The following is an 11,414-nucleotide window of genomic DNA, read 5'->3' on the forward strand; positions in this document are numbered from 1 at the left end:
CTGAGGAGGTATGTTTTTTCTTTTTTGTTATTCTGATGTTGTCTCATAAATTAGTTGACCTGAATTCAAGATCTTTGATAAACAGGTTTTTTAGGTTTCCTGCCCAAACTTTCTTCTCTGAGACACTAGTCTTCAGAATAACCTTCCAGATGTTTTTTTTCATGGATCCAAAATAGATCCAACAGCTGGTCATAGCATCAGCTAAGAGGTCATCCTGTTACTGGAGCTGTGACCTCTTTAAAGATACTCTGGCAACTTTCAATTAATCTGTTCCAATTTTCCTGAACTGATTAGGTTGCATTCTGAGAGCTTAAGCAATTGTGTTGTCATCATTGGGAAAATAGCTCTATTTGATGGCCGCAGTGTTGCTTCTTGGAGCTCTGTCCATACTGTCACAGGCAGTGTGCAATATTTGAGGTCTTAATGGTTGGTGTAGCATTTGGTAGAGCAGTTTAAGTGTCAGTTCGCCTGAAGGGCTGTGAGACCTTCTGCTTTGTAATTTGGGAGTGGGAGAAATAACTCCTTGAATTCACCCATAATGTGATTTTTAGATGTATGTGGAGAATGAGAAGGAAAAGAGGTTAGTGGGTAGGTTACAAGTTAATTGACTCCTCTTAGTTACATAGTCTTCATATTTTCTTGTTCCTTGTCTGCTTGCCCAAAGGAGGATGCTGCAAAGGAAAAGAATTTCTTCAATCTCAAATGACGGTGCAGTGTATGCCTGCAATGTGAATTCACGTACCAACTGCATCTCTTGAAGGTTCTGGTTATGGGTAGGCAGCCTTTCTTTGATTTAATGTTGTGTATCTGTGCATAATCAAGCAGGAGCACTTTTATATCAGACAGGTTCTGCAGAGTATTTGTTCACTCGAGGCCCACAGTATTCTGTGAGCAGGATGTGCCACAGAACTTTTTTTCCTGGATCTCTAAAGTTTCTTATATTATCTTAGTGACTGAGAGTAGTTGGTCGTGGATGGATAATGTTTTTGCTTGAAAATAGTTACTTCTTCACAGTGTTTTCAGTAGTGTTTGAAGTTAAGAGTGCTTTCTTCACAGTGAAAGATCCAATCTCAATACCAATAATGTGCAGTTTTGGTCTTGTGTTATGCATAGGTATTTGAAATAATTTGTCAATGCACTATGGTTCTTAGCATGTATAAATTTACTATATGAACTGTGTATAAGTTTTGGTAATTTATGCAATTATTGTAAATGTTGCAATACTCTTTGAGATATCCTTGTAGTTCAATTTCGTAGGTTTTAGTTTTTGTAACAGCTAGATTACCTAGACAACAAATTTCTAAAAATTTAGTTGTAGTATTGAATGTAATCCAATTCAGTTGCCAGTTGAAATCTCTCTTTGGCAAATATTCAGTTCTTACAACATGAATTGCTAAGCTTTATGTTATGGCAGATTTTAATATTGCAAAGCTATGTATGCCATTCTTTCCATTTTCTAATGAACCAAATTCAAGTTGCTTTGCAAGGTATGGGATAACAGTGGTGGAGAGTGTTGCATATTGCTGTGTTTGAAAACATCCGTCAGCAACAACTGCTGTGGTGGTTGCAATATGCAAACAGAAACTTAATCTTTGACAGTTAATTTCATTTTCTAGTATGAGCAAACAGTGGACAGGGAGACCATTTCCAGTGTGCTTTTTGTGTTGAGATGTTAGGTGTCATAATCAGATTTATTTGCCTTTACTAACACTGTAAAATTTAGCAAAATTACTTCCCTCTGTTTGAAGTGATACATATGACAAACGCTGATTGTAGTCATTGTTGTTGGTTTTCTGATGATGGACTTCTGTATGTTACTTTGTGAGTAAAAGGTCTGTGAAAGCCTTTTGTCAGGAGAAGGGCAGTTATCCAGTGCTTATTGGGTGAAGAAATACATCTTGGAAGAATCCTAATTCCAATTTGAAAATTACTGGAAAAATTTACTGAGCCTGTTTAGTTAATAGAAATATTAAGTCAAATAATTCAGTCATTCATTTCAGACTATAGAGACAGTCTTTTAACTTCATGAGACAGGAAAAGTATATGTCACTGTTGTACTTTTTTTTTTCTTCTTTCATCTGTACTCTTGTCTGGAGACCGGGGAATCAGTCAGAAATTTTCACTTGAAAAGAACTCTGTGCATACAGTAGAGCGTCCAGTTCTCTCATAAAAATAAGGTATTTATATTTGTTGGAAATAACCTTCACTGCTAAGTTACAAGTTAAAATATTTGGCTTGTAGACCTTTGTGGAAATAATGGGCTCTGAGATGGGAAGATAAGTTCAGCTTTTTGGGTTGAGTTCTTGCATAAAGCCAGTAGTTCTGGAACTCTCCACATATTTGGCCGACATTTTAGAATGGAGCAGAGAAGATGGGATTGTGCATCCAGATATGCAAATATAAAAGCAATAACCTGACCTAGCACCTGCAATTCAGAATGGTAGAAATCCCATTTTAAGATATATGTCAGTATTTTAGAATACCACTACAAAAGCCTGGGACACTGAGCTGAATAGATGATTGGTTGGTACATGGCTTTAGACTGTCTAAATACGTGTATGAATGATTTAGAGAGATGAAAATGCTTTAGTTTTCAACTTCCTTAAAATTTGATTTTTTTTTTCCTAATGCATTATATTAATGGTTTTAGATAGGTAAATAGCATATAGTAATATACTTAACCCACAGAATGAACTTGTGCTTGGAAAACCGTTAGCTTCCTAAACAAACCTGTATGTAGAATTAGTATTTTCAGTGCCTGAGAGCCAGAAGCACACCATCAGTTTGTCTGTCTTTCTGTCTTTTGCCCACAAAGGTAGTAATTCTGGAGCCCCTCTTTTTTTTTTTTTTTTTTTTTCCTCCCCCCCTTTTTTTTTCTTTTTTAAGATTTTTACCAAATGAGTTGCACATGGGATATTCTGATAGCAGCACTTACCAGTTTTTGCAGGGCACCTTCTCCTGTCATATGGCAGGTGTACATTCAAACCATGTTAGAGGGGAGCTTCCTGGTAGATGGAGCAGCAGAGGATGACTATTGGTGTCCAAATGGGCTATTACTGCCTAGAAAATAAATTCAGAATAGGTGGCCAGATGGTTCTTATGATGGAAGTGTGTACCCAGCTAGATAGCTCGTAGACCTCTGAGTGATTCTGAATTTCTAAAGAATATATGGGTTTGGTGGTACTTTTCTTTAAGTAGTAAGGTGGTAGAAAGCAATTTCATTAAGTATGTTATCTCCTTGGTCTTTCATTATATTTCATCTCAGTAGGGTGATGAATGGAAAAAGATTGTTTTATAAATTACTCTGTCCAAAGCACATCCTGAGCATGTGTCGTGGTTTCAGCCCAGCCGGTAACAAAGGACCACGCAGCCGCTCGCTCTCTCCTCCCGCCCCCCTCCGGTGGGATAGGGGGGAGACGGAGGAGAGAAAAGAAAACAAACCCTGGAACTCGAGGGTTGAGATAAAGGCAGTTTACTGGGACAACACAAAAAAAATTACAACAACAACAACGGTACTAATGAAAGAGTATACAAAAATGCACAGTGTATGCACAGTGCAACTGCTCACCACCCAGAACCTGACGCTCCGCCACTTCCCCCCACCGAAAGTCGAGAGCTCCCCCCCGGCCGCTCCCCATTTATATACTGAGCATGATGTCACATGGTATGGAATAGCTCCTTGGCTAGTTCAGGTCAGCTGCCCCGGCTATGCCCCTCACCTCCCAGGTTCCTATAAAAATTAACTCTATCCCAGATGAACCCAGGACAGCATGTAATAGGAAAGCTAAACACATGCAGTACTCCCTAGATTTGCTTAAGAACTGAAGGTGCTGCCATCTGGTAGTTGTACTCTGTCCTGTTGGCAGTGTTGGATTGACTTCAGTTTTCTCATGCAGCACTATTTGTCTTTTGGCTTAAACTTTTATATTCATTTTACATTGTATTTATGCTTTTAATGAAAAAAAAATGAAGCTGTTGTGACAAACTAATACTTTTATGTGAATAAAAGGAGTAGAGTAGCTCTTTAAAGACTAAAAATATTTTTTATGTTAGTTGGTCTCAAGGTTGTTTCAGAATCTTTACCTACGAGGCATGAAGTAAAGTAAGCCTTCGTACAAATTTTAGTATTTTTATTTTACTTTTTTAAAAAAGGTATGCTAAAAATACGTAGCTCAAAAAATAGACGCAATGTTCATGACGAAAAGATGAAACGATATATTGACCCTGTAGCTGTTAACACTTATTCCAGAGCGGAAGGACCTATTAGTTTTGGACTCGAAGGATAGTGGGAAACTTTCCAGTATGCATCAAAAGGGACTGAGAAATAGTAACTTTGCATGGGCAGTGTCTGCAGCTTTGGGGTTGGGGGAGCTGGCTACTCCATGGTTTTGGTTTGGTTAGGAGGGAAAGAGGGAAGCGTCATGTGTTTGGATGGCAAGTACACGGAGCAAGAATCAGTGTTGGAAGGTTAGTTAGCTTGTTTGTGCTTTGTGGAGGGGTGGGAAGCAAAACCAAGTCTTTCATCTAGCATTTATCTTTTTTCCTTTTGAAATGTGGGCAAGAGGTTCCTCCTAGAAGCTGCAGACAAAGGTCTGTGGTGACTAACTGGTTTCCTAGCTGTCAGGACCTCTGCTCCTACTAGGCCCTCCCCAGCTCCACTTTTCTCTAGAAAAGCAAATCAAATCAGAATATTCTCAGGGACAGTAAAATTTCTATTTGTAGAGCTGAAGATATGGGTAGCCCTGATGTTCTTAATCTACCTTTCCTTGGCATACGGTTTCCTCAAAGAGAGGCTTCCACAAAGCTGAATGGAGTATTAATTCAGGAAAACTTTTTCTTTTCCTGTTTTTGTGCTCCCAGGCACAATTTCCCCCAGATGTGGGTTCATTCAGCTTGTAAAGCTGACAGACTAATCAAATTCAATTACAAGCTTTCCAGTGTTGTTCTTTTTTGTTTGCTTTTTATTTTTATGTTTTAAAAATCTAAACCTAATCCACTGTACAATCTGGACTTAATGTAAAATATGATGTTGGGATATAAAAATGTAACAAACTGTACAAATAAGTTCTGTGGTTGCATTTGAAAATATTAAATATTCTTTGATCTTTCTTTTTATTTACTAGAGTTTGTTCTTACGGCTAAGAACAAGGGAGATACAATTATAAGAATTCACTTGGAAGTTTATCTGAAGTTGTCTTGACATGGCAATGTTATCCTTTCATATTACTTATTAGGTAGCATATTTTAAACACTATCATCATAGATCTGTCTTGTTTTTGCTCTACATAAGGCAGCCATTGGTGAAAGTAATAAGAAGTAGTCAGTGTAAAACAGCATCTGTATTTGCTCCATCATATGAAGTATGCAAATAAACAGGATGCAAGTAAAGGCCTTAAAAAAGGTTTTGTTATATGTGGTTTGGGTGTTTCTGTAAGTGGAAATGTGCAGATGCTAGTGTATAGTGGTTTGGGGTCTTTTGTGTGGGAAACGTGTTTTTCCTTTTATAGGAAATGAGGTTTCGTACAGAAAATGTGTTTTGGACAGCTATTTAAGCATAGCTACTTGATAATGTATCAATAGATATTGACTATCTGCTTATCTCCCTCTTGTATATTTTCCTTTCTGTGCTCAAAAACTTATTGGGATATTATGCTTAACTAACTTTTTAAAATAAGAGGATCTATAAATTTCATGTGGATTCAATGAAGCCTCACATTTTGCACTGCAATTGCATAAGGTTTTATTAGGCATTTAACTTTGATTTGTGGGATAAGTCAAGCCTATGCAAAAGGTTAATTCATAACTTGGGTCAGAAAACTAATTTACACAAATCAGGTCTTTTGTAGTTATAATGAAAAAAATTGATTATAAGATTCATGATAACCATGATGGTGCTAATATTTCTTCTGTTTCAGTAACAAGCTTCCTCTCTTATGCCTCTTGGCAGCATCCTTGGCCTCTGTGCTTTTTATTGTATTGCTACAATGATGTGCTGATAATTCAGACTGATCACTGTATAAACCATCTCACTCATAAATGATGCCTGCCTTAGAGTGGACCACTGGCTTGCTTTGATTGCAGTATCTCACTAAACAGTCAGTGGATTCTTCCACTGAGGAAATTTGCTACTGTGCCCATCGTACAATGTTGCTTTTACACTGTCATCCTATCCCACTTTTCATTTAGAAATTTTCACAGACCTGGAAAAATGACTTGAGTCTCTCGGTCATAAAGTGAAAAATACCTTCTTCTGCTTGTTTTTCTTCCTTTTTCTTTTTTGTATTTTATTTAAACTTATGAAATAATATCTCCAAAAATTGTCAGTTACATTTTGGGGGAAACTAACAGATTTGAAAAGAATCTTTTCTTCTTGAAGTGGTAAAGCACAGTTGTAACCAAAACTGTTCTGAAAGTAGGAAGATGTTCGTATATCAAGCAGGAAGGCCGGAGATCAAAGTTTTAACAGTAAAATGAAAACCTTTAAATGTTTTTAATTAAATCTCATACTGTAATTTAACTGGAAACAAGACCACCTAAGAGCAGACACCAGGATACCCTTATCAAGAAAGGAATTACAAGAAGCTGCCTCTGAGATACAGAATGTCTCTGATGCAATGAATTGTGGTTACAGTCTCAAATCACTTGCTGCTCAATTGATGCAATTTATTCTTACTGAACTTTTACATCTATACTTTTTGCTGTTTGTTGCCCTCATTGCAAGTTACACATTTTTGCAGCAGTTGAATCGTTTAAATGGGATAATGTACATACTAAAACTTAAATATGTAGTTGGCTGCACTTAGAGGAAGCTGTAATTTCTAAATGCCAGCAACTTGTGAGCTTTATATCGTAGTAGGAATCATTTCTAGTTCCTAATTTAATAATTGTTTAACCATTATATTGTCTGAGCATTAATGAATCATTTGGTGAAACTTGTAACTCATGAGGGGAATGATGGCCAGCACTCTCGCTTCCATGGGAGGGATGGCTGGAGTGTAGCTTGAGCTGGTGAGTCCCTGTGATTGCTACTTTCTGCCTCAAGCCTGTGTAAATGCTGTTATCAGCCCTATTGCATTTTGGAGTTTCACTAAGGCTCTTTTTTGTGTTTTACCAGAGCCCACTCAGCAGCTCTGAAAGTAGGAAACAGTAAAGTTTGTAGAAAGATGCCTCTGACTCCTTTTTGTTGTTCTGTTTAAACACTGCTTTAGCCACTTGGCCCTGTATGAAAGCAGCCGATATATCAATAAGTGGCTCTTGCTGTAGCTCAAAATCGACAGCGTGAATGAAAACATAAGCAGTTTTCACAGTATAAAAACATGTGCAAGGGGCAGAGGAGGAAGTCATTACTTCTAATGATAAGTCAAAGTATCTTTTTGCAAGCAAATGTGCATCAGTGATAAAATGTGCCTCAGAATATAAAGGATCTTTAAGAGATTTGCAGCGTCACTGAGTTATGATAGAGTTATAAGCTGAAGTTTTGTGTACACAAACACATGTGCCCCCTCTCTGGCTTTTGCTCTCTGGCTGAAATATTACAGAGCCATCTCAAAGGCCTGCTTTTAAAACTTCTCCATGGAAAAGATGCCTGTTGACAGAAACACAATTGCTCTTCGGGTCCATTTATTTGACAGTTGGCAACAAATATTTTAGAGGAAGTCTATGGGGGTTTTTTTAGGTGGAGGTATTTTAGGTATTTTATGCAGAGAAATTTCTTCTTTGCATCCTGATCATCGCAGTTGCCTTATGCTCTGAAGTGTTAGTTTCTCCTGTCAAATAGTTTATTGTGTCTAAGATTTCTGTAAGGTGTATTTCTGTATGCAGTACTAAACTTTTTTTGAATCTCCCTAAGAAATAGACTTATTAAACCATGGAATGCCACAGTTATTTTTCTTTTGTCTTCATGCTGGATATTCCTTTCTTCTACTTTCAGTGTGCTGGGTCATCCGCTTTACCTTTTCTACCCATCTGCCATGGTCCTCCTCTTCATGTGTTAAACATTAATGCAAACAAAAAAACCAAAAAAACCCACAAAAAACCAATCGTAGTTGTTTGCAACTTTTCAAGTTGCTTTGTAGTTTGCCCTCAGACTTCAGTGATGGAACAGCTTAATTGTTCAATTGTTCAATACTTACAAGCTTGCTTTGTGTCCTGCATAATTTTGCCTCTCTTCTCACTGGATAATACTGTCTTGACTTTCCACAGACTCACATTTCAAGACTTCCTCCTGGAGCCGTGGCAGGACAGTCTGTGGCAATAGAAGGAGGAGTTTGCAGGCTGGAGAGTCCAGAAAGCTGAACAGCTGATTCCTCACTTCATTGCAAAGAATGTGAATGACTTTTTGTACAATAAGTTTTTTTGTGTTTTAACAGATGTTGGAAATTCTGCTCTTGTTTTATACCCTGTATTGCAACCATGTGCACCATAACTTGAGACAAGTGCTGCTGTAGTTTATGTTCTTACCCTGTGAATGGGGGTATGTGCATGTTCATTTTTTCCCCTAATAAAATAGGAACTCTTTCTAGTTGTGCAAAGATTATGTATGATTAATGATTGCGTTTTCATTGTTTTATATTTGAAAAATAATAGGAAGTTCAAAAAAAAATTTTTAATTTAAAGATATGGTCTCAATAGTCATTCATGGTCTAAATTTAAAAGTAACAGGCCTCTGAAGTGGCTATATAATTATGCAAAAAATGATTATGGTTTCTAAGTTTCTCAGTGGTTTAAGGAAATCCAGTGGTGGTTTAAACATGGGTTGGTTTTTTCCTCCCCAATAAGGAGGAATTTTTTTTGTCAAAGAATGGTTTCAGTGAAACAAACTAGAGCAAAATTACGGCTAGAGTTGTTTTTAAATAGTCTTACAGGTCATATCTCTGTTCCCAAACTAAGATGTTAATAGCTTCAAGCTGTATGTATTACAAAAAGCTATATGAAGATGATGTATCGTAACGCAGTCTTTATGTATAATGGAATATTACAATGTAAATAAGAAAACAAAGTTTATGGAAAGATTCGCTATTATTCTTCGCTTCTGTTTTAAATCTATTTTTGAGAGGTACAGAAATTGAACATATTACTGGATGCGAAGTGCAATGTGTATTAAATGGATGTTGGGAGGTCTGATACTAGCTTTCTTATTGATAAAGCAACTTCCTAAAGTCCAGCCACAGCATGGGTATTTATATAACTGTGTGTAATATGTATGTACTGTGCATAAATTTACTGTAATTCTTTTTATACCTTCAACAAAACTGCATTATGAAACAATGTAATCCTTGTCTGCCTTGTGAAGCATTGGCAGCTAAACTGTCTTTTGTCACCAGTTCTGATAACGTTAGCCAGGTTGCCTGAGACCTAAAAGTGAGTTCTGACATCCAATCTTCCATTCAGTACTTTTTTTCTTCATAGCACTGGCAGCAATAGAAGACTTTTGTAATTAATTCATTGTTCTGATAAGTATGCCAAAGAGAAACTAAAATAGTTAATCTTTTTCCCTGGTGGATATTTGATAATTCTGTTTTCAGAAATAGTGGATAAATAGATATTCAGACTGTATTCGCTTAATCAGGCATTGTACTTGCCTGTTTTGTAATGTTGTGCCTGCCTATAACAGACATACTTGACTGATTAAATGGTTACATTGATTGTAGTACCAATCTTTCATGGATAAAAATCTTAATAAATTTTTTTAATAGCCTGAGTTCATTTTCACTGTTATGTTACAGCATACATTGAGATACTGTCATCTTTGTGTGGTTTTTTAATTGTGACATCAGTGTCACAATATAGTTGAAGGTAGTTCTATACATCTCTCTGAATAATAAGAAACAGAGGCTATCCAGGTTGCAGAAACACAAAGTGGACTGCATCTCTTTGAAATAGTTTGTGCTATCAGATTGGATCCTCAGCTGATACAGTCATGGTCTGATGAAATGAATACCTATACAGTTTTACACTAGCTGAGGCCTTGGCAGTGCAGACTACAATGCTTCAGAAATGTTCCAGCAAAGAAGCTGTGTTGTCAGAGCCATTAAATTACTCTAACATGCAGCATTAAATAATTGTGTGGGAGCTTTGCTACATAGCGAGTGAAAAAATTGAAGATCATGTATATGGGTTTGTAAGTACCCACCTTTGAAAATGGCATTCGTTTTGGAAAAGTTAAGTAACTGTTAGCCTACTTTCATTCTAAAAGTGCTTTTCAGTGTCAACTTCATAGAAACTTTGGCATAAATTCACTCTTTCATGGAATAAGCATGGCAGAATGTCTTGTAAAATGTGTAAATTGGTAAATTGTTTCTTCCCCTTACTTGCTTACTATCTCTCCATGGAGATTTGGATTCCAGCATATAATTTTTTCCCACACACTATCTCAAAATTGTATTTGTATGTGTGTGTGTATATATATATATAAAATCATAACTTGAAAAGCAAATAACATATTTTGCTTTTACTTTGCTTTTGTGTCCATATAATACTCCAAATTTTTTTTTTGCCAAAAAAGCCAGGCTTCTTCAGGAAGCTACTTAGGAATCATTGTTTGAACTTGAGCAGTGTCCTTTTTCATTGTCCAATGTCTCTTCCTTCTGTCTAGGTAGAGTAAAAAGGAAAAAAGGATTCTCTTGTCTTGAGAATCACAAGCAAGATGCAGAGCACAAACCAGGTACAGAGCTGACCACCTACCTAAGGTACTTGTGAGAAGAAAACTGTATTAGCACTTATGTATTTCTGTATCAGTAATCATGAAGACTGGCAGGAGCAGAACTTCCTATCATTCTACTCCCACTTAAGCTAATGAAAGATCTTAGACTAATTTAGTTGTGGGTCTAAGTCTGCTACCAGTTCTATTTTGGACTTAAAAGGGGCTTATGAAAAAATAAATGGTGAGGATGGACACACTTTGCAATGACATGGTCTGTAAACTGTTGTACGCGATGAGTAACCGTTGCCACTGGCATAGAGATACAGTCCAGGAGGAAATTACACAGTTGACAGCAATAGCTGGCTAAAATTATAAAGGAAGGGCAACCAGACGCAATGCATATAAATACAAACAGTTTGAATACTGTTGATTTTTATACTCAAACGCACAATTACGTGTCCTAGAGTGTTTTGTAGCAGACAGGTTGGTGCCAGAGTACAGTCTTCTGCCATAATAAATTTCGCTGCTAAAAGCTTGTAATAGCCTAAACCAAACCTAACATATAGCCTATTTTTTTGTCTTCGTTTGCTCCTTTACCTTTATCTTTGCTTCTGGACCTTAACAGTGTGGCCCTGCAATGAGTGACTTCAGAGGGCTGCTGTTGAGCAAGTCACAGAGGAGAGGCCTGTTTGTGGCAGGTTGACTCTGGCTGGATGCCAGGTGCCCACCAAAGCTGTTCCATCACTCCCCCTCCTCAGCTGGACAGGGGAGA

General features: G+C 37.1%; 1 protein-coding gene across 2 annotated transcripts in view; it reads left to right on the plus strand.

Moving 5' to 3' along the window:
- TASP1 (taspase, threonine aspartase, 1) overlaps positions 1 to 9,733 on the plus strand; it is an 89,886-nt gene extending 80,153 nt beyond the window's left edge. For both annotated transcript variants that reach the window (XM_010574796.1, XM_010574798.1), the window contains one exon: positions 8,203 to 9,733. In XM_010574796.1, coding sequence (XP_010573098.1) covers positions 8,203 to 8,295 — 93 coding nt within the window. In that variant the 3' untranslated portion in view covers positions 8,296 to 9,733. The remainder of the gene's footprint in view (positions 1 to 8,202) is intronic.
- Positions 9,734 to 11,414: the final 1,681 nt, after the last annotated feature.

This window comes from Haliaeetus leucocephalus, unplaced genomic scaffold (genome assembly GCF_000737465.1).
Source record: "Haliaeetus leucocephalus isolate CR32 unplaced genomic scaffold, Haliaeetus_leucocephalus-4.0 Scaffold450, whole genome shotgun sequence".
NCBI classification, from domain to species: Eukaryota; Metazoa; Chordata; class Aves; order Accipitriformes; family Accipitridae; genus Haliaeetus; species Haliaeetus leucocephalus.